Source organism: Lactuca saligna, chromosome 5 (genome assembly GCF_052625555.1).
Source record: "Lactuca saligna cultivar CGN05327 chromosome 5, ASM5262555v1, whole genome shotgun sequence".
Taxonomy (NCBI): Eukaryota; Viridiplantae; Streptophyta; class Magnoliopsida; order Asterales; family Asteraceae; genus Lactuca; species Lactuca saligna.
The window spans coordinates 54822708-54847645 of record NC_136421.1 but is presented as its reverse complement, the minus strand read 5'-3'; the positions used below and the strand labels follow the sequence as shown (position 1 = coordinate 54847645).

The 24938-nt window shown below is 38.0% G+C and overlaps 1 protein-coding gene across 1 annotated transcript; it reads right to left on the bottom strand.

Moving 5' to 3' along the window:
• Positions 1-1580: 1580 nt before the first annotated feature.
• LOC145045297 (secreted RxLR effector protein 161-like) lies at positions 1581-2093 on the bottom strand. Its single transcript, XM_078993631.1, has 2 exons — positions 2052-2093; positions 1581-1964 (listed from the first exon to the last, which is right to left on the bottom strand). The coding sequence occupies exons 1-2, from the start codon at positions 2091-2093 to the stop codon at positions 1581-1583; spliced, it is 426 nt and encodes a 141-aa protein (XP_078849757.1).
• Between the last annotated feature and the right edge of the window lie 22845 nt (positions 2094-24938).

The following is a 24938-nucleotide window of genomic DNA, read 5'->3' as shown; positions in this document are numbered from 1 at the left end:
ATTGCTGATCTTGATCTTGAACCAACTGCACGAATCAGACTCCTATCCTTAAAGGTTTTTACTTCGCTTCTACTGGCTGTAAGCAACATAGTAAAACCCCATGATTTAATACAGCTTGATCGATATTCCAACAGCACTGAAAATCGACAAACACAAAGCGACTACTTGGAAACCAGAAAAAACGCAGAGAGAGGGAGAGAGCTTTCAGATTTCGTGAGGTGTCAATGCGGCTCCTAGGGAGCTGTATTTATAGGTATTGTAACCATAGAAGGCATCAAACGGGCCCCCACAGGCCGGCCCCAGAAACCCTAGGGCGACAGCTTGCTCTCCAAGTAAGCCATTTCCTGATCCTTCTAGAATACCCTGATTTGTCCTCCACGAAGTCAACGCCGGTCAACCATTTGACCAAATCGGTCAAACCGGCTTGACCCGATCTCATCAAAAATAAAAGCTCCTCAGCTCCCAGCGACCGATGCATCATGCGAAGTGCAAAGTACGCCTAACTCGTGCCATTTCGCGCACTCGCAGTGTCGGCTAGTGCTAGGCAAGGCTAGGTGCGTGCGTGGGCTTGGCCCATTCCTTTGATCCATTAAAGCCTTTGAAGGCTTACCAAGGGAATACACTTATAAACCCACAAAAGTTTCTTCCCCCACATTAATGTGGGATACAAAGGAAATTGCCAACTTGCAATTCCATTATATATAAAGTTCCAACAATCCCCCACCAAGTTGGTAAGTTTCCTTTCACTCGGACAGATGATATCACTCGGGTGTCACGAAGATTAAACCCTAGTTTAATGAGAACAAACAAGAAGATACCGATTCGATGGTATCATTATAGGTTTAAACCATGAACCTAAATGACCTCTCCGGTTTACCCCCACACATCACAAGTCATATTTGTGTTCTCCCTGAGCTCTATTATGGCCATGCGCTATAAATCCTTTTCATGACCCTTTAGAATATAAAACACTAGTCTTCACTCGAGGCGGCACCACCTCTAGATCATATAGGAAAAGTTTTACAACATCTTCGTTGATTAGATGTCTCCAAAACTATGTTAAGAGTCGTAACTCAACCTCTTTCTCGGCAACGACGTACTATCCTACCTCACATGGATCTATCATGAATGATAGTACCTTCTATCGTTAGTGATTTCGTTGTTACCCGTTAAACTTGAAAATTAGGAGCACTAATGTCAAGTTGGGTTTCCATCACCAAATGATTCTATTATGGTTTTAGACCCATGACTCTCATGGTAGATGTAACCAAATCTCTCGTCAGAGGTTTGGTAAACGGATCTGCCAAGTTCCTACTTGTCTTGACATATACAACCTTAATGGTACCACTTTCAATTAGTTGTCTCACAAAATTGTGTCGCAGACCTACATGTCTTGACTTCCCATTATATACCGCATTATATACTTTAAACAATGTGGCCTCACTTTCATAGTACATAGGTATTGAAGGCATCGGAATATCCCACAAACGGATATCCATAAGTAGATCTTGAATCCACTCTGCCTCTTTGCGTGCTGCTGCTAAGGCAATTAGCTTTGCTTCCATCGTTGAATGAGCTATTCATGTATGTTTCTTGCTTGCCCAAGAAATAGCACCACCAGCTAGAGTATAAATCCAACCACTTGTTGATTTTGAATCACTAGTGTGATCAATCCAGCTGGCATCAGAATAACCTTCAAGTATTCCATTAGATGACGAATATGTCAATTCAAAAGTACTTGTTCTTTTCAGGTATCCTAGTACTCTACCAACTGGCTTCCAGTGCTCCGTCCCCGGATTAACAGTGTACTGACTCAATTTGCTTACAACGAATGCGATGTCAAGTCGCGTGCAGTGAGTAGCATACATCATACTTCCTACTGCACTAGCATATTCTAGTTGATCCACTACTCGACCATAATTCACCTTTAGTTTTACATTTGATTCAAAAGAAGTATTGAATTCCTTAATGTTCAAATGTTGAAACTTTGTTATAATTTTCTCTATGTAATGAGATTGACTCAGAGAAATCTAACCACCTGTCCTCTTCACCTTGATACCAAGAATAGTATCTACTTCTCCATGATCTTTCATCTTTCTTTGTGTCAAGAATACCTTCTAGGTGAGTGCCAATCATCAACATATCATCAACATAAAGACATATAACTACTATATAATCAGGAGTATATTTAGAATAAATACACCTGTTAGCACTATTGTGCTGAAAACCAAATGCAGTCACAATGGTGTCAAATCTCTCATGCCACTATTTGGGAGCTTTCTTCAACCCATACAAAGACTTAACAAGTCTACACACTTCGTTTTCTTGTCCAGGTATTACGAAACCTTCAGGTTGCTCCAGGTAAATCTCCTCTTTGAGATAACCATTTAGAAAGGCTGTCTTCACATCCATTTGATGAATGTATAATCCTTTCAAAGCTGATATTGCTATGAGAGTTCTAATTGAACTAATTCTAGCAACTAGGGCATAGGTATCAAAATAATCGATCCCTTCTCACTGCCTATTGCCCTTTGTAACCAACCTTGCTTTATAGGCAGATATGGATCTATCGGGATGATATTTCTTCTTGAATATCCATTTGGATCCTATGGGTCTTCTCCCCTTGGGTAGATCAGCTAACTCCTAAGTTCCATTACCCATAATTGAATCCATTTCGTCATTGATTGCTTTCTTCCACAGAGGAGCATCGCGAGACGTCATGGCTTCAGTAAAGGTCTTAGGATCATCATCCAAACTAATTGAAAAGATGACCTCTCTCATCACTTTATTTTGTGTTCCTTCGACTAAATAAGAATAGAAATCATCTCCAAAGGTTTTCTCAATTCTATCCCTAGTACTTCTCCTTGGTTCCTCCATAATGGGAGGAGGTGGGAGTATTTCTCGAGAGGTACTTGTAGGTGTTGTATGACTAGAGTTTTCTTCATCCTTAGAAAACTTGTCCTCAAAGAATTCCACATCTCTAGATTCCACAACAACACCTGAATCAATATCTAGTAACCGGTAAGCCTTGCTATTTTGAGCATATCCAATAAATATACTCTTATTAGCTCGTGCTCCCAATTTGGTTCGCTTAGGATCGGGAGTCCGATAATAAGCAACACACTCCCACACTTTCAAATAGTCTAGGTTAGGCTTTCTACCATTCCACAACTCATAAGGGCTTGTAGGAATCATACGACTAGTGATCCTATTATGAACATAACAAGCAGTCAATAGTGCTTCCCCCCAAAGATTGTTTGGTTGACCTGATTGGTTCAACATACAGTTGACCATCTCATAAAGGGTTCGGTTCTTTCTTTCAGCCAAACTATTCTGTTTGGGAGTGTATGGTGATGTTTTCTCATGTTTGATTCCATTCTCTTCGCAGAATGTGTCAAATTCTTGGTTGAAATATTCTCTGCCTCTGTCCGAGTGAAGAATTTTGATGTGTCTTTCAAGTTGATTTTCGACCTCAGACTTATATCGTTTAAATGCATCAAAAGCTTCGTCTTTTGATCTCAGCAAATAAGCATGTAGATATCTACTGAAGTCATCACAAAATGTGATGAAATACCTTTTTCCTCCTCGAGTAAGGATTCCATTTAACTCACATATATCAGAATGAATCAACTCAAGTAATGAAGTGTTTCTCTTAACTGATGGAAATGGTTTCTTAGTGAACTTTGATTTTACACATGTTTCACATTTTTCAAAATATTTTGTGTCATATTTTAACATACCTTTAGTTTGCATTTTTTTCAATGTTTTTAACATTAGTGTGAGCTAAACGTTTATGCCATAAAGAAATTGAACAAACAATATATCCAGAAAAGTTCACTTCATTCACATTAGCAACCAATCCATCAATTACATCATTACCAACACTCGACACACTAGCAACACTAGAAACACTACTCTCAACACTAGGACCACTCATTTACCCTCATCACTAAGACACAAGCGATACATTCCCGAAGTATTGTTTGCCCTCCAAACATGTCTTCTACCTTTAGTGATCACAATTTTGTCTCTCTCAAACACCATCTTGAACCCACCCTTGTCAAACTTGTCTGCAAAAACCAAACCTTTCGAGATATTAGGAACATGAAGAACATCTCGAAGAGTCACCCATTCACCACGTGTGAAATTCAACCGAACATCACCCCTTCCTAGAACTTCAGCTCTGTGGCCATCAACACAGACGACAACCGTCCCATGAGGCATGGGGTGGTAGGTGCGAAAGCTCTCTCGATGCCCACAAAACATGCACAGTGGCTCCAGTGTCCACAAACCAACCTCGAGCACAGATTGCTCAAGTAAGAGAGGAGATCATGAAAATCTCTCCAAGGTTCACACTTGCCATCATGTCAGTTACCTTCTCGACTGCATGTGCAACCGGTACTGATTTGCGATCTTTGCATTCTCTCGCATAGTGCCCAAACTCTCCACAGACGTGGCAAGGACCGACCCTTTTTGGCTTTGAGTTAGGATTCTGATGACCCGGTTTCTTGAAGCTTTGTTTCTTGGGTCCAAAGTTCTTCTTGTTCTGTCCCCCAGATTTGCCTTTGTGGCTAGAACTCCCAGCTGACACATGATGCACACTTTGTCCAACTTTACCTCGCTTGTCCCTGATGTGAGTTTCCTCCTCAATGCGGAGGTGTTTCATCAGATCGTCCAAGGAGTAGTCCTTAGATTTGTGCATCATTCTCTTAGAGAAATCTTTCCATGAGGGTGGCAGTTTTGCGATGATCGCACCAACCTGAAAGAGTTCTGGAAGAGAGATGGAGAGTGCGTTCAACTTGTTGACCATGAATTGGAGTTCATACACTTGCTCCATAATTGATTTGTCATCAACCACTTGAAACTCAAGGTACTTGTTAGTACCTTCCTCATGTGCCTTATACTTAAGTTCCAACGCACTCCATAGCTATTTTGGATCTTTGACCGACGAGTAAAGATCACAGAGCCGATCAGATAGGGAATTCTTGATGTGACCCACACACAATTCCTCGGATTCTCTACGTAGAATCCTTTGCTTTTCCAATTTTGTAATTACCGCTGGGTCAACAGATTCCCCCTCCTTGGGAATTGGATCATCAGGAATTGGTGCTGGTTTTAGGTCCAACACAAAGGAGAGCTTCAAGACATGAAGCATGAACTTGAACTTTTCGGTCCAAATAGTGTAGTTCTGACCATCGAATTGGTCAAGTTTGGCAAACTCTTGGTTCATGAAGTGGAGGCTAGCAGTAGTGTCCATTAGTCTGTTAATTGATCACAAATGAATAAAAAACCTTTAAGATTGTTGTAAAACAAACTAATAGACACGCAAGGAAACCAACAAATAATATTGAGAATTATATGTCGATTAGTTGTGAATAATAGATCCAATTATTATTATTATATTTACCAAGTTTCGCCCAGAAACCAGATCTATACTTCTCGATTAGATCCGATTATAAAAAAGGTAGAAGAAGATTGTCCTGTTATTGGACGAATTAACCACAAGACAGAAAAGTAAAACCGACCTGTTGATTGTTGAGCTTGATCTTGAAGCAACGTTACTGCACGGATCAGACTCTTGTCCTTAAAGGTTTTTACTTCGCTTCTACTGGCTGTAAGCAATAGAGTAAAACCTCAGGATTTAATGCAGCTTGATCGATATTCCAACAACACTGAAAATCGACAAATAAAAAGCGACTACTTGGAAACCAGAAAAAAACGCAGAGAGAGGGAGAGAGCTTTCAGATTTCATGAGGTGTCAATGCGGCTCCTAGGGAGATGTATTTATAGGTATTGTAACCCTAGAAGGCATCAAACGGTCCCCCATAGGCTGGCCCCAGAAACCTTAGGGCGACAGCTTGCTCTCCAAGCAAGCCATTTCCCGATCCTTATAGAATACCCTGACTTGTCCTCCACGAAGTCAACACCGGTCAACCATTTGACCAGATCGGTCAAATCATCTTGACCCGATCTCGTCAAAAATAAAAGCTCCTTGTCGTGTGAAGTGCAAAGTGTGCCTAAATTGTTCCATTTCGCGCACTCGCACCATCGACTAGTGCTAGGCTAAGCTAGGCGCGCGTGTGAGCTTGGCCCATTCCTTTCATCCACTAAAGCCTTTGAATGCTTACCAAGGGAATAGGCTTATAATCCCACAAAAGTTTCTTCCCCCCACCAATTTGGGATACAAACGGAATTGCCAACTTGCAATTCCTTTATATATAAAGTTCCAACATTAAACTCATAAGTGAAAGCTCTGGTCGGTAGATTTTCCAAAAGAGAATGCCTTAATAAGAGAAAAACAAAAAGGCACAATATTGTAACAGAAATAAAGTAAAATGCTATAATAAATTTTATAACTAAAGTCCATTGATATTGATTACATTTAACTTTTGTATCAAATAAATTGGTTTCAAGTCCTATATGATTTCAATAATGATATTGGATGGAAGGGGAAAAGGCAATACCTTGAATTTACACCCATGGATGCACTCAAGTTTTTTGAGGTTTAAAAGAAACAAATCTTAAAAGGTTGCATGGAAAAAAAGATATATAACTAGTAACTAAGGTATCACGACAATAACATAATGAACATGTGAAATGATTAATAATCGGATGGTGATTCTCAGAAAACTTGTTGGCTTTTTGTAGCTTAAATATTGACATTGGCTGCTTCCTTCTTTATTTTCTTCGCTTGATATGTCATGAATAATACAATTTTATTAGATGTCACTACAATTTAACTAAAGCCAATCGTATTGATGCATTACCTATTTTTGAATAGTAACTTCCCATAACCATCTTTTAATTAAAATGATCATTTGATCTTTATTTTGTAATTATCACTGATCAAACTTGAATTTGTTTTGAAACAATAAAAATCATACCCCAACCTGGTTGTTCAAATAATGTTCCTCAAGACCTCAACCCACTACCAAATTATAGAGTGTGCCTTCAATTTTGAGTGGTTACCTGGGAAATAATCACTACAACACTTCTTTAGACATAGCCAGTATCTTCCTGGTATTCATTAGAAGTTTAAAATTTTATATGGCAAAAGAGATCAAATAAAAATTATTTTAGTTAGTGCGATGCTAAATCAAGGCTTGTAAACATCTATACCTCAAAAAGGAAAGTTAATTTTAAGAAATCTGAAGTGAATAAGTTATGCGAGTTATTGGAGAGTAAGTTTTGCATCAATGTCATTAGGAAAGATTTCTAAATCGGTGTCAACAAGAGAGATTTTTTTGTATCCTTTTATTACTCCTGCAACGTTACAAAAAACGTGTTCTAATCTCAATAATAAGGAGCCCTAGTTTTCTCATATGACTCGTTTCTCTAATAAACCAGATGTGGGGAATATGAGGATATATATATATATATATATATATATATATATATATATATATATATATATATATATATATATATATATATATATATATAAAACTCAATGAATTAAGATAAATATGGAGAGGAAGATATACAAACCGTTTGAGTAAGACCATAGTGATATTGATTAACATCTATGATTCAATTGTACAAAATAAAACACATATAAAATGATCATTGAACACAAACCTCTGATTTGGGTTTGATTTCATGAAGGATATAGGCTTGTTGATTATCGCTCAAGAAGGATGAAGGCTTGTTGATTAATTTCCTCAACCTATCTTCGTTGTGATATTTTTAGCCTAAAAAACATGCTGAAAACCGATAATGTAATCCCGTTAAACCTCAAATCAACCTTAAAAATAGCTAAATTGAGAGATCAGAAGCATGGTGGGGTGTCGATGCTACAGACACGGTTTTTGATTTTTCATAAACAATTGGTGGGTTATATTGATTTTACAACTGAAAGAAACGAATTAGGTATTTTGAAATCCAAATCAGAGCGAATCAAGGGATATTGAAATCCAAATCAAACCGAATTAGGGGACTGAGAGTTGAGGCTGTTAGGGTCAAAGTGTTGTAATAGTCGAAGTTTGTATTTAGGGTCTTCGAACCTTTCTGTATTTTTATTTTACTAAGGCATAATATTCGAAGCATAATGTTTTAGTTCTTAGTATATTTTTTGTACGCTTTCCTCTCCTATAAATAGGAGAAGTTACTAGTGTCTTAGTAACGAAGTCTTTATAGAATATTGATTGTACTCTGTCAACTTTGAAAAAGCGTAATAGAGCCAAACAGATCATATTTACATCGGTGTTCAAATCTCGCATACTTACTTTGAATTAATTCTATAATTCATTCTATACTTGATTCATTGATTCTTCAATTGGTATCAGAGCAGGAATTACATCTCAAATCTGATTTTTCACTTTGTTCAAAAGGTTTTTGAATCAACTTTTTGTTTCAAAAGTTTCAGCACTTTTTGGAAGTCAAAATTTCTTTAGATCTAAGATTGTAATTAGATTCTGCACTAAATTCATTGAATCGAGTGTTCTAAGAGGGATTGTGATCCGAGTCATACAGTTTATTTTCAAATTCTCATAGTTTCTTCTAAAAAACTCAAGTATTTCTTCCGTACAAAAATGGCGTCCTTCAATCTGAATTCAATGACTTCATTTTCTCATCTTCTAGGATCTTCCACCAAATTTCCCATGCTCATACCTGAGTATTACGATCAGTGGGCTGATCGTATGCAGGATTATCTTAATGGATTGGATGAAGATCTGTGAAATTGTATTTCTGGCCATCGCAATCCACCATCGAATGTTCAACCAATTGGTTCTTCCTCTGGAAACTTTGAAGTTTAAAATCGAGTTGATCGTCTGAAAAAGCTGGAGAAAAGATGTATGAGAGAACTAAGAGGAGCACTGCCTCCAGTTGTTTACAACTATGCGAAGAGTTGTAAAACTGCAAAAGAAATCTGGAACAATCTCAAGGAAAAGTTTTAGGGAAGTGAGAAGACGAAGGTTAATTCTGTCAAACAATGCTTAGTTGAGCTGAAGGACTTCAGACAGAAAGATGGTGAATCAATTGAAGTATATTACGATCGTCTGAATGAGTTGATATATCCATGCAATCGATATGGGATTACCATATCTGCAATGGAATTCAATCTGATATTTGTCATGGGACTTAGAAAGGAATGGCAGAGCGTGAGCATGATGTTGAAGAACCAACAGAGCTTTGACACATCTACATTGAATGACTTGTACAACCAGCTAAAACTCATGAAGGCAAAGTGAATGAAATAGCTGAAGAATCGAAGGCTCTGTTGGGAGGTCCACTAGCTTTGATGTCAAAGATTTCTGAGAAAGATGCTGAGAAAGATGCTTCGGATGAAGATGAAGGGTTCATCATGAACTCTGATGATGAAGCAACTGCCTTTTACTGAAACAATAGGGTGAAAAAGTTCTTCAAAAAGCCTTTCAATCAGAAGGAAAAGTCGTCTGAGATAAAAAGGAACTTTCTAAGTAAAAATGTTGGGGAAGAGAAGAAGAGGGAAGAGAAGAAGAAGGAAGAGAAGCAAGATTTGAAGGCTGTTGAGGGAAAGAGTGAGAAGAAGTTGAAGGGAGATACTGGGATTGATTGTCATTATTGCAATGGTGCGAATCATCTTGCAAATGACTGTATGCTTCGAAAGAAAGATGAAGGTGAAAGATGAGGCATACTACGCTGAAGAGTTAGAGGAGGTTCGAACGAAAGCTAGGAATTTGTCTCTAGTTGCAAAGGGCACTGATGAGGAGGAAGATGGTAAATATCAAATCTGGTCATCTAGATCAGATGATGAAGAAATGCCCAATCCAACCCATGGAGCCATGTTTGCAAAGATGGAGGAGGATTCAGAGGAGGAAACACACGCAATGTGTGGAAACTGCTTCGTATCAAAGGATGCTGACAAGTCACCAATGACAACAAAGGTACGAAACATTCTTGAATCTTTTAATATTCCAATACATGCTTATAATTATGAATTAGTATCTTTTGATGAAACTGTTACTTATTTCGATTCGATTGTGGTATTTGCTAGAAATGAGGCTAAGAAGCTATCAATACAATTGCTAGAGACCCAGAAGAAGTTAGATTTGAAAATATCTAGAATAGATTGTCTAGAACTCCAAATAACGAATATCATGGTAGATAGGGACAATTTATCAAGAGATAATAAACAGTTATTAGCACAACGAAATATCTACTGTAATGCTGCTAAGAGGTTATATGGAAAGTTAACTAAACTTCATCATTCCTGTGAAATCAGTAAACAACAACATAGAAAATTGCTGCCATTTTTAGCTTTTGAAAGAGCTAAGGTAGATAACATTTCGTATGATTGTGAAAAAGAGATAGCTGATTTTGACAAAGTTCCAAATGACAAGTATAGATATGGAATTGTCAAAGTCGATGAATGTCTTAATTCAAATGATTTAGTTAACATTGTAAATGATACTTTGACTAAATCTAAACAAATTCACATTTTGAAAAAGACTGAGAATTCAACATCTGATTCTCAATCTAATTTTGCTGATATTGAAGATGATTCTGACAATATTAGTGAAATTAGTGAGCTTGAAGATGTTGATTGTTCTCAGTTGACTGTTGTTAATGCTGCTTCGAATTCTAAAGGGAAAGAAAAAGTTAAGGATTTGATAGTTGAGTATGAAACTGATATACCCTCAACTTCGAAAGTTAGTGAAATGAACTTCGTGGATCTCAAAGATTGTCAAACTGATGATAGTGATGATGAAGAAGTTGAGAAAGTTTCGAAAGAAAAGGTATTCTCAAAAGAAGAAGAAATTCCAAGAATTGTAGTTGACCAAGTGTATGGTGATACACAAAAGTTCGTATAAGTGATGAAAGAAAAAGGTCCACATTATCTTGAAACAAACACGGTGGTCTTTCCAAATTTCAAATGCACAGATGATGTCATTTTTCCAAATCAAGTCTTCGTAACTAAAGGCAATGTTGAGAATATCAAACCAGAGTAAAAGAAGATGGTTGCGAAAGACAACTCAAAAACAACTGAAGAAGGTTTTTTTGCAAATCAAAACACCGTTGAAAACACCTTAACAAAGAATTCGTATATTTTTCAAAGACAAAAACCACAAAAACAACGGGTTGAAAAATCAAAAATTGAAAAAGAGACAAAGATACATGTTGAAAAGGAAAAACAAAAAGTTGTCAAATTAAACTCAAAGGAATTTAAAGATAAAATTGACAAATTTTCGAATGAAAACAACATTTCAAAAGGACAAGCAAGAAAGAAAATATTTTGGCAATATATTGGATCACAAACGATGTCTGAATCACAATCAACCAAAAATGTTTTTAAAACTAAAAATGCTTCTTTTTCAAAAACCCAACGATCAAATATAACAAGGTCTGAAGTAAATAAGCAAACAAAGTTTTCGAAAGTCTCAGAGACTAACAAAACAAGAGATTTTTCGAAAAGACCTAATCCAAATCAAAAACTTTTTCAACGTCAAGATTTCAAATCAAAAGTTAATACATCCTATCCTTATTCTTATGTTGCCAAACCTAAAGTTGATTTTGTACCTCAAAAGCCAAATTTTCCTAATTACACAAAGAAAGAAACAATGAGGGCATCTTGGAAAAAAGGAATAATATCAAGGAAAAACATTGATCATTAGCTTGAAGGAAAAGGAAAAATATATTAGTCGAATAAGTATTCAAAAGAGCAAATTAATGAAGCATACGAAAAGTATGTCAATACTTCTTCGAATGGAAGCTCATCATCTAAGGATTCGAATATCTCAGTAAAAGCATGGAGACCTGTCTCAAAAGCGAAGACAGTTCACTCACAAACTCTAGATGCGAAGGGAAAAGTCAATGAACATTCGAAACTATCAAATTCTAATGTTTCAGTTCCTTTAGATGATGAAGTGAACTTAATTGATAGTTTCAAAACCAAAGTTTGTGATTGGGTTAAAAGTTCTTCATTTCATTCTAAATTGAAATCTAATTTCTATGGACCCAAAAAGCCTTGGGTACCTAAAATCTTTCATTGATTTGCAGGTTTTATGTGATGAACAATATGATAACAAATGGTACATCGATAGTGGTTGCTCTCATCACATGACTGGAAAGAAGGAGAACTTAAGAGATTTTCGAAGTCTCAAAAATGCTGGAGTAGTAAAGTTTGGGAACAATAAAAAATGTCAAGTCAAAGGATATGGAAAATCACAAATGGACAATTCACAGTGAATCGTGTTGCATGTGTTAAAGGTCTTCAATATAACTTGATAAGTGTTCTCAACATGTTGTGGGCACTGGCAATCAAGTTCTTTTCAACGATGAAGGAAGTGTTATTTCGAATGTTAAGACAAATGAAATATTACTGAAATCTAAAAGGAGAGGTGACATGTTTACTTTGGATATCAATCCAATTGTAGGCAAACTAGCAGTATGTCTACTTTCGAAAGCTACATCTGATTTGAGCTGGTTATCGCATCGAAGACTTTCACATCTCATCTTTCGAAACATAAACAAACTTGTGGTACATGATCTGGTAAGAGGTTTACCTGTACTTAAATTTGATAATGATTGTTTATGTGCAGCTTGTGAAGTTGGCAAGCAACATAAACAAGGTCATCCAATTACAATTGATTCAAAGATTATTGCACCTCTGGAGTTATTGCATATCGATTTGTGTGGTCCTTCGACTGTATCAACTCTCAACAATAAACAGTACATTCTAGTTATTATTGATGATTTTTCAAGATTTACGTGGGTTTATTTTCTCAGGCTCAAATCTGAAGTTGCACAATTTTTGATTGATTTTATCATAAAGATGGAAATCACGTTGAAAAAGCCTATTCGAAAAATCAAGAGTAACCATGGAATTGAATTCAAAAAGAAAATTCTTGATTCATTTTTAGTGGACAAAGGAATTTTGCATAATTTCTCATCTCCATACACACCACAACAAAATGGTGTTGTAGAATGAAGAAATCGCTCATTATGCAAAGCGGCAAGAACCTTGTTGGCATATGCGAATTTACCTCAATATCTATGGGCTGAAGCTGTTTCAACTGCATGTTTTACACAAAACAAATCGTTCATTCATCATTGATTTAATATTACACTATACGAAATTCTGAATAATCGAAAACCTAATGTGAAGTTGTTTCATGTTTTCGGATGTAGGTGCTTTATTATGAATCTTAAGGATCATCTTTCGAAACTTCAAGCAAAAGCTGATGAAGGGATTTTTCTTGGATATTCGCACAATTCAGTGGCTTATCAAGTGTTAAATAAGCGAACACGAAAAGTGGAAGAAACATTCAATCTCACGTTCGATGATTATTATGTTAAATCAAATGCACATCAATTTTCGAATTATCCAATTTTACAAGAAACACAAATTGAAACTGAATCCATACAAATGGATGATATTGATTATGATTTAATTTTTGGAATCTCAGATCATGCAGTTGATGCTGAAGTTCACGCTCCTGATAATCACATTCCAGAATGGTCAAAACTTACTGATGAATCATCATTGACTCCTCAAGAAGGCGAACCTATGAATGATAGTCCTTTGGAGAGGGAGTAATTGGATTCAAATACTTTGAATGATGAAGAGCACTCTTTCGAGGGGGAGCAAGAACAATTGAATGTTGAAATTGAGAGGGAGCATGTTGTTGAGGGGGAGTATAATATTGATGATGCATGTTCGAATGTAGGCTCAGAATATGATGAAATATTTGAAGATGCTCCTTTGGAATTTGATCCAGCATATCCACCCATGGAAAAATGGAATAGAGACCATCCGAAGGATAAAGTGATTGGGAATCAACAAGAAGGAATGTTAACAAGAGCTTAAATTCGTGCAAAGAATGAGGTATTGAATACTCATCAAGAATTTTGTATGTTTGATGTTTTCATCTCTAAAATTGAACCAAAAACAATTAAGAATGCAATGGAACACTCAGATTGGGTTGTTGCAATGCAATCGGAATTGTCTGAATTCGAACGAAACAAGGTTTGGAGATTAATTCCTAAACCTGAAAATGTTTCGATTATCGGGTTAAAATGGATTTTTAAAAATAAAACCGACAAAGATGGAGACATTATTCGAAATAAACTGACATTAGGTCGATGGGAAAGAAATGATCGTTCGAGGTAAGGATACAACCTATGAATTTGTCGCTAACGTCCTCTTTCTCATTTGTTAAACATCTCGACGGTAGACATTTCGGTTACTAATGGAGGACTAAGGTTAAGGTGATGTTTGATTGAATGGATAACAGATTCTCTTCCAACAATATAATCGAAAAAGTTTGTAAGTATAAGGACTGTAGGGACAGAATATACCTGTGGCAACGGTGGGATCAGCGGCTGCCTCACCTTGTCCTATAGCTAGGACTCTTACTGCATTGCCAGTTGCTGCTGCTTTGGGGCAATATCTCTTGAAATGTCCTACTTCGCCACAACTATAGCAGGACCGACTGACACCTGCTCCGGATGATTGGTTGGTTGATTGGGCTGGTTTTCTGCAGCTTCGAGCAAGATGGCCCTTCTTGCCACAGTTGCTGCAGAGTCTTTCGCGACATGGTCCAGGAGTACGATGGTGGTAGCTGCATTTGTCGCACCAAGGAAGGGTATCGGTATATCCACTTGTAGGAGTCTGAGCTGTAGATCCGATGGCAGAGACAACAACAACGACAGTAGCAGTGTGGACTGCTATCGTTTGCTATTTCTTAGAAGATCCTTGAGAAAGTTGACTCTTCTTCTTATTCCAAAATTTTCTTTTCTCGCCACTCGTTTCTGATGGTTCAGGAGTGGTAGCTTCTTCCTCAAGGTCATCACTATGATCGATTAAGATTTGTGGTAAGCATTTGGCGCTGTCGTAAGTATCCGACCTCGCAGCTAAGACGTTTCCTTATTTTGGCTGGGTCAATCCCCATATGAATCTCTCTATCTTCTTACTCTCTGGGGTAACCATTCCCGGGCAGAGTAGCGCCAAGTCGTCAAACCTTGAAGTGTAGGCGGTGATATCAGAACCTTTCATCTTCAGGTTCTAGAGTTCAAGCTCCAGTTTTTGTATTTCACCCCGAGGGCAGTACTCAGCAAGGAGAAGATCCTTCATGGCCTCCCAACACATAGCATTAGCCACAGGTAAAGTTAAGTATTTGACTCGGCCGTTCCGCCAAGTTAAGGCTTTATCGGTGAAGTTACAAGCGGCAAACTTCACTTTATCCGATTCAGAGCAAGCACAAATTTTGAAAACAGATTCGATTTTCTCGAACCATCGAGTTAGGGAAATGACACCTCCAGTTCCATTGAAGGATGTGGGTTTCGCATTCATAAAATCGTTATAGGAACACTCCTTTCAGTGTCCCTGGCTACCTTCCTGGTTTTGAGGCTGGGGACCACCTCCTGAACTACCGGGGTTTATTTGCAACATGGTTGTTGTCATTGCGGCAGTAATAACTGCTTGAAGCGATACAAGATCAAATTGAGGAGGAGGTGGTGGCGGAGGAGGGTTGTTGTTGTTCTTTGAGCTGGGTCTCTTCCTTGGAGGCATCTTGATCTAAAGATATCAGGGAAAGAGAGGATCATAAGTCCTCTAGATTGAATCATGGGATATAGAATAGGGGATATCTTAGTAAATCAGATATAGGATTCTATTAAGCGATAAAGCATGAAAGAGTTATCACAGTAGATAAATTATCGCTAAAGGAATGATCAAGGAACAGCACATGAATGAGGATGTCTACAAAGAATTGGTCTGAGAAATACTCCCATAGTATTTCTTGTCTCGCTGCAACGACGGCTCATTGTTTGGGTATTGGGTAAGTTTTAGACATGCTGAACACCACAGTCACTCCCAAGCACATGTTGGCCGTGTCTCGAATGAATATAGTTGGCCAGGATATATTGATCCTAGACACGGCTACATAACTGCCCAGGTTTAACCGCAGCGCACAACACCCATTTACTTATGTTTTGTTCTACTTATAGTTACGGATCTCGGAGGTTAGGTATACTTGTATGCCTTTGAAAATACTTATATTTTGAAGTATACTTTTAGTTCAGAGCACTTAGGGCCCTTTAATGTTTATAGTCTTATACCATGTAAGGTCTGGTATACTCATTTTGCTATAAACAAGGGCTCTGATACCAATGTGTCACACCCCGAAAACCGAAGGCGAAAACATTTCTGGGGCGGACTCCACGTTGAATATTAAATCCAATGCACATAGTAAGCAAAGTAAACAACCATTACATTACATATTGAAATTTACATTTGTTCAAAAGTAAAGTATTACAAGTGTTATACATAGGTATATATGAACAAAAGTTAAGACAAGATCTTCAGTACGTTCCGTCTTCTCCAAAAGGATCGCTAGGTACATGTCTAACGCGAACCTGAGAATACAAGCAGTTTGATAATCAGCATAAAGCTGGTGAGTTCATAAGATGTTTGTTTTCTGAAAATGTTTAAGTTTCCTTTGGTTTTTCCGAAAAAGTTACGAATCCAAGAAAATCCCATATTTTCTTAATAGTAGTGTTTAGTTAACTGTTTTCTTACATGATTCTGGTTATGTATACTTACTATCCCATGAAAATCCTATATTTTCCTAAAAGTAAAGTTTTAGTTAAAGACCACATTGTTTAGTTTTACACATAAAGCTACTTACTGAAAATCATGGGATTACTATCCCGTACTAGTTATAAGATAGTTTTATATACACAAAACTATAGATAGATATAGATTGAAAACCATAGGACTATCATCCTGTACTAGATATAGATTCAAAACCATGGGATTATCATCCCGTACTACATATAGATTGAAAACCATGGGACTATCATCCCGTACTAGATATAGATTGAAAACCATGGGATTATCATCCAGTACTAGATATAAGAACTATAGATAGAAAGTAGATATGAAATTTAATCCGTGAATAAACTTATATTAATACGTATTGTTAGTCGGGTACCCATGCTAATACGACAACGAGACCTCCTTGACGTTTGTCAGACGTCGGAACGATATCCAAAAATTGTCACCCCTGGCGTGCCCGCCTAACTGTAGCTAGCAGTTTAGGTGTGGGATTGTCAGTCCCAAATAGATCTATCCAAAAATTCCACGCTCTCCCTCCAGGAGACTATCGTTAAACTTCCGGGGAGGATTTACTAATAATAATGATGACGAACCTCACAAGCTAGTATTATATTATTCACGGTGTTCTCGGACGTCATCAAACATACTAATCGTTTAGAAACATAATACAACACGAATAGTTTGATACAATGAAATGATCTGGCAATATATTCTAAATTAAACAAAGATAAACAGAATTAGAAATAGTTTATCTATTAACTTTATGTAAATCTATATTCATAAAACAAGAACTAAAGATCCCAAATTATACCCATAATAGTTTAATTGGTTTGGTTGTTTCCTTTACTGAAATTCACGTAGTTATAGTCGAGAAAACATCCCTTATGCTCAACATAATACATAAGGGGTACAAATATTTAAAGGTTAGCTAGATACTAATAGAAATACATTAGTTTTAGGTTTTTGAAAAATATTTGTAGTTTTGCTTGTATTCCCCCTTGAAAACATTGAAAAACACGTAAAAAGGGTAGGGGTATGAACTCACCAATCGCGGAATGTGTCGGTTTGGATGCTAAACGTTAGTTCAAGGCTTGAAAGCGCGCATGGTTCCTATGTAATGTGAAATGATACACATTTGTATTTAATTAGAATTTAAATGACTAATTAGATATGATTATACACTTCAAGATGCGAAAACACTTCAAATCAAGTGTTTGGAGAGACCCGGGTGACATCTAAGGACGTATATGGCTTGGATAATGTGTTTACTCTTCAAGAGTAAACTCCTTATGGAGTTTTCGGCCCTAAGACCATGTCTACATGAGTTTCCGGCCGTGATCTCATGGATGATGGGTTTTAAGGTGCTAAATGGTCTTATTTCACTTGGGAAAATTGGCTAGGATAAAATCTAGGGCATAGGAATGGATTAAACTCACTTAGGGACCATTTATTGGAGTTTACGGCAGTAAACTAGGTTTTTACGGCCGTAAGCTCCCCCATACCCATTCCTTATGTGTTTTGGTGGTGCTAGGACAATCACATGTGATTTAAACTCATTTTACAAGCCTTGGATGGAATTTTGGGCATTATTTGACTTGTGTTTATGAGTTTACGGCCCAGGAACCCATTCTTGGGGGGGGGGGGTTTATGGCCGTGAACTCTCCAAGAGATGGTTTTCAACAAGTTTAAGGCCCCTAAATCGATTGTGGTTGATTCTAGAATATAATGCAAGGCTATTGGTGTGTTTAAGTGGCTTTTAAACACTCAAATATGAGTTTACTCTCCATGAAGGTGAGTTTACGGCCCAAGAATGTTCTTGGGCCGTAAACTCATGTTTACTCCCCAAAAATTGAATTCAAAGTGTTCTAAGTCCAGTACATTAAGTCATATAGCCATATCTAAGCTCCAAAGGTCGATTGGAAGGGTTTAAAGGCTCAAAAATCCGTCATATGTGTGTTTACGTCCCAAGCATGTTCTAGGGCCATAAACACATGAAAATGATCCTAAATGATTGTTTGAACTCGGATATGAAGGTCTAAGATGCTATACTAAGAGTTAGGGAAGTTACCTTGGTGATTTGGAGCTTAAATTTGATGTTTTTGGACCTTAGATTTGGTTTGAGGAGAGAGGTTAGAGAGAGAGTAGTGAGAGAGAGAGAGTTAAAGCATCAAATGGAAGCTTAAACCACTTTAAATATGTTCCAAGCTTGGGACACCGTGGAATTCTACCCGATACTGAAGTTATACGATGCTTTTGGTCGCACCCGATTAAGTTGTCGTAACCCGATATGGTCGAAACTAAAAATTTTCTAAGTAATATTTTGGGATGATTTCATGAGTTTCTACCGTGTTTGGATACCAATTAAGTCATAATAGAAGTCTAAAAAATAATGACTTAATTTAAAACTTAAACGGAAACAATTCGAAAAAGACGAATTTTATGGACGGAAACGGGTTACGGCGATGGAGCAAACTTCGGGTTGTGACATTATCCCCCTGTTAGATTGAATTTCGTCCCGAAATTCAAACTTTAAATACGACTCAAGGATTTCGAAAGAGATACGGATACTTCAGTTTCATTGGATTTTCGCGCTCTCAAGTGAATTCGGGTCCTAGAGTGGTGTTCCAGCGAACCTTCGCTATTGGGGATACTTGCTAAGTTCTGAAAGTAGTCGGAGTTTGTAAATCACGGGGTCAATCCTAACGAGGATCTCGAAAGGTCCAATGTATCTCGGGTTGAGTTTTCTGCTGTTTCCAAGGTGTACCAAGTCTCTCCAAAGTAATACCTCCAACAAGAAGGTACATCTTTCTGTGTCGGAATGATTAGGGTTTTGGCGATTTAGGAAAAATTCTTGGATGAACCTGCAATAGTGGTCAGCGAGACCCATGAATTGACGGGTTTCTATGGGTATATTCGGTGCCGACTAATTCTCTATTGATTTGATCATAGGAGGATTCCACACGTAGGTCTTCATTGTCTACTACTTGACCAATGAAAATGGTTTGTCTGATGGGCATCACTACGAACTTATGGTGGCCATATTGAGTTTCTGCATACTGTCTAGGAAACATCATTCTCATGGACTCGAAGTTGATGGTACTTTGACCTAAAGTTTATCCTTGAGAAGTGGTTGGTTCCCTGAAGTGGATCGAAAAGGTAATCTATTTGAGGAAAGGGGACACCGGTTTTGATGGTCCAACTCATCAAGCTGACTAGATAACTCCTGCATTACTGCTGGCGCTAATTGACCTGGGGGTTAGGCTACGAGGGTAGTTCCAGGAATTAGGTCGATACGAAACTCGACTCGACATTCAGGAGGAATTCCAAGAAGCTCTTCGGGAAAAGATAGCATGAAAGTTGTAGACTTCGGGGATGCAACTTCCTGTTTCTCAATGGTCACATAGGCTAGGAATTTATGGCACACCCTTTTGGGAAACCTTTTGAGCTTTGATGCGGAAAATGATATGAAGATTTGAGCTAAACTTGTCGCCATAGATCGTGAGAGTCTGACCAGATGGAAGGTTGAGACGTATGGCTTTTTCGTAATAAAGGATATCCGCAAGATTGGAACTCAAGCAATCAATGTCAATGATAATATCAAAGCTCTCTATGGAAACTAACATTAGGTCGATGGGAAAGAAATGATCGTTCGAGGTAAGGATACAGCCTATGAATTTGTCGCTAACGTCCTCTTTCTCGTTTGATAAACATCTCTATGGTAGACATTTCGGTTACTAATGGAGGACTAAGGTTAAGGTGATGTTTGATTGAATGGATAACAGATTCTCTTGAAACAATAAAATCGAAAAAGTTTGTAAGTATAAGGCTGTTGGGATAGAATATACCTGTGGCAACGGTGGGATTAGCGGCTGCCTCACCTTTCCCTATAGCTAGGACTCTTACTGCGCTGCCAGTTGCTGCTGCTTTGGGGCAATTTCTCTTGAAATGACCTACTTCGCCGCAACCGTAGCAGGCCCGACTGATACCTGCTCCGGATGATTGGTTGGTTGATTGGGCTGGTTTTCTGCAGCTTCAAGCAAGGTGGCCCTTCTTGCCACAGTTGCTGCAGAGTCTTTCACGACATGGTCCAGGAGTACGATGGTGGTAGCTGCATTTGTCGCACCAAGGAAGGGTACCATTATATCCACTTGTAGGAGTCTGAGCTGTAGATCCGATGGCAGAGTCAGCAGCAAGAACAGTAGCAGCGTGGACTGCTATTGTTTGCTGTTTCTTAGAAGATCCCTGAGAAAGCTGACTCTTCTTCTTATTCCAAAATTTTCTTTTCTCGCCACTCCTTTCTGATGGTTCAGGATTGTTAGCTTCTTCCTCAAGGTCATCACTATGATCGATTATGATTTGTGGTAAGCTTTTGGCGTTGTCGTAAGTATCCGGCCTTGCAGCTAAGACGTTTCCTTTTGTTGGCTGGGTGAATCCCCAGATGAATCTCTCTATATTCTTACTCTCCGGGGTAACCATTCCCAGGCAGAGTAGCGCCAAGTCGTCAAACCTTGAAGTATAGGCGGCGATATCGGAACCTTTCATCTTCAGGTTCCAGAGTTCATGCTTCAATTTCTGTATTTCACCCCGAGGGCAGTACTCAGCAAGGAGAAGATCCTTCATGGCCTCCCAACCCATAGCATTAGCCACAGGTAAAGTTAAGTATTTGACTCGGCCGTTCCACTAAGTTAAGGCTTTATCGGTGAAGGTACAAGCGGCGAACTTCACTTTATCCGATTCAGAGCAAGCGCAAATTTCGAAAATAGATTCGATTTTCTCGAACCATCGAGTTAGGGAAATGACACCTCCAGTGCCATCGAAGGATGTGGGTTTCGCGTTCATAAAATCTTTATAGGAACACTCCTTTCGGTGTCCCTGGCTATCTTCCTGGTTTTGAGGCTAGGGACCACCTCCTGAACTACCGGGGTTTATTTGCGGCAGGGTTGTTGTCATTGCGGCGGTAATAACTGCCTGAAGCAATACAAGATCAAATTGAGGAGGAGGTGGTGGCAGAGGAGAGTTGTTGTTGTTCTTTGAGTTGGGTCTCTTCCTTGGAGGCATGTTAATCTAAAAATATAAGGGAAAGAGAGGATCATAAGTCCTCTAGATTGAATCATAAGATATAGAACAGGGAATATCTTAGTAAATCAGATATAGGATTCTATTAAGCGATAAAGCATGAAAGAGTTATCAAAGTAGATAAATTATCGCTAAAGGAATGATCAAGGAACAACGCATGAATGAGGATTTCTACAAAGAATTGGTCTGAGAAATACTCCCATAGTATTTCTTGTCTCGCTGCAACGACGACTCATTGTTTGGGTATTGGGTAAGTTTTAGGCATGCTGAACACCACAGTCACTCCCAAGCACATGTTGGCCATGTCTCGAATGAATTTAGTTCGCCAGGCTATATTGATCCTAGACCCGAGTACATAACTGCCCAAGTTTAACCGCATCGCACAACACCCATTTACTTATGTTTTGTTCTACTTGTAGTTACGGATCTCGGTGGTTAGGTATACTTGTATGCCTTTGAACACTACTAGAAAACAGGCCTTTAATGACGCGCAAACAATGACACTCGCTGATAGAGGACGCGCATTGGTGTATGCCCTAAAAAATAATGTCAGTTTTGCAAAATTGGAACAATAGAGGATACACATTTGTGTGTGCCCCAAAATTAATGTCCAACGAAAAAAATTAAAAACACGGAAGGCACATAAATTTAAGTGGGCGTCGTGTAGAGATGTCGCTTTATAAAATGTTATTAAACGCGTCCCTCTTTAATGCAACTAAGGGGGGAAACCAAATCCCCAAAAAATTCAAGTACCCAGCTTCCCTAAAAAATCGAACCTCACAATCTCTTTCATGGAGTCGGCGATTGGGAGTCTATGAATCCTCAAACTCAAAATGCCGGCGATTTTAAGGCTTTTCTTGTCCCCGATATCAAAGAAGAACTAGGGTTTTTACTTTTTATGATCTGGACCTCACAAGTTCGCACCCATGAACTAAGGCTTTTATTAGCCAATTGCATTCATTTTCACTGTTGTTGGTTCATCAGCCAATCGCCAACCGCTGCTTGCAGGACTTGGCCGTTGTCAGTTTTCCGATTCCTCCGACGATTATGCCAAGAGAAACTACGCCAACAATGTGTCTGAATACAATACCATCGTTGGATCTCTCACTTCTCAAAGAAGGTATGTCTCTCACTGCTCTTTTTCCATTTCTTACTTAATCAACAACAACACACCCTTTTTCACTCCTCTCTTTCTCTCTCTACAAACAACCAAGAAGCAGCAGCAGCAGCACAAGAAAGATGGGTGAAGAAAAAGGCTAGAGTTTTCTACTCGATTCGACTGTTAACATTGATTTTCTCATCTAAATTTGAACTGTTTATATTGATTTCATCTATAAGCTAGGGTTTTCTGCTCGATTCCTCTATTCACATTGATTTTCTCATGTTTGGCACATGATTGAAGGTTGAAGGAGCCATGGAACACTGGTACATCTACTATTCTTGTTATAATGGCACAGACCAGGTATATTCAATTTCTCAACTAGAATATGTGTGTTGGTGTGTGTGTGTATTGAAGTTAGTTACATGAATTTTGTTCATTTTCTGATGTTGCTCCTAATTTTTGAAGGCTTCTGGAGCTTATATCTTCCGTCTTAATGCCACATTTCCAATAAAATCTCAAGGCTAGGTCAATCATACTCTTTTGGGGATGTTATCCACTTTTGTTGTCTGTTGCAAGTGACTAATGCTTTCTTTTGTTACAAAAAACTTTCACTATCATAAGGGGCCCTCTAATGGATGAAGTGCACCAATAGTTAATCTCCTGGATATATCAGGTCACCCGTGTATACAAGGAGAAGGAACATCCCTTACTGTGACATTTATCTCTCTATTTATTATAATCCTAGCTGATCCATGTGAATTTCCTGTTTTAACCTTTATTGGGCCTTCTACACAGGAGACTTGAAAGTGGGTTTTGCTTCTAGCCTTGCCACCAGCTACTTGGTTCGACCATCTTCTAGACTTCGCTTCCGTTCTAGGTTTCGTTTCTCTCTTTCTTTTGAATACCAAATGATTCATCTTTATTATCTTTTATTTTTACATGATTTGAAAGAACGAAGATTGTATATTCCAACTCATTTGATTCTTGCTTCTTTTCAACAAAAATTAGAGTTTCAATTTGGAATCCAGTTCATAAGGCCTGCTTAGATATTGGTCGTATTTCATATTAAACTTCCAATTTTTCAACCCTTTTCACTTTAATCCATCTTCTAGCATTCTCTTCATGTGAATATATTTTGAAGCCTAATGTTTATTCTCTTTTCTTCATCATGTCTGGAATCGATCCAGGTAAAGGGCTAGAACCCTAATTTCATTTCTAACTCTGTATTTTGAAAGTTTTTTTAATCAGATGTTGCACCTGTTAGTAAGTCCCTTCTCTTCCAAATATGAATTTAGTTTGTGTCTTTGTTATGTGATTTTGGTAAAACTTTCTCATTTTATGTAGCTACTTATCTTATTTAACTATAGCCTTATTTCTAAATAATATTTGTTTGTTTTTTGGAAGCAGTTATCATGTTAGCTAATTGGAGATAAGGATTAGTCTTAAGAGAGGACAAGACAAGAGAAAACCTTGAATTTAAGGTTCAAGGGAGGAGCCCTAGGAAACGAGAGAAAAGAAGTCTGATGTGTCGTTTGGAGGGAAGGCGGTGTAACCTACATCAATCGATGATTCTACCCGTTTTCTAACCGGTGCTTGAAACAAAGCAGGAGTTGGCATTCCATGGTAACGACACTTTCTTTTCTGTTCTTATCAGCTATGATTACCGCCTCACTGCCCTCCAATACTATTTCTCTCTCGCTTTTCTTTAATTCCTCTTGCTTTCTTCTTTGTTCTTCCTTCATCTTGTGCTCCACTATTCTTACTAAAGAAGCAAGTTTTGCAAGTTTTTCGGTGATATTAATTCTCAGCAAAATGCACCGTTTTTTCTCTCATCTAATTGCACATAATTACTAGGTTTTCAGGGAACCATTTATGGACAAAATTGTACAGAAGAAAAAACAGCGTTTATTTCACAAGCGCATTGAATTTTTCTACAATCGTCAACCTGATGTTAGAATCTACCGACAAAGAGAATTTGAAAGAAGTCGATTCTGGTTTCAACCGGAGATTGCAGCAGCAGATGAGAAGTTTGCTGGAATGATTATTATTATTTTGTATCAAAAAGGTTGTTTATATTGTAGCCATGTTTCAGATTTTGGCTGTTTTTGCTGGACCAAGTGTGAGGTACTTGTGTCTGTAGTATTTATTTATTTATTTATGATTTTTGTTATCGTATCAAGTTTTTGATGTTTTTCAGTTGAGAAGTATTGTGTCCAAACA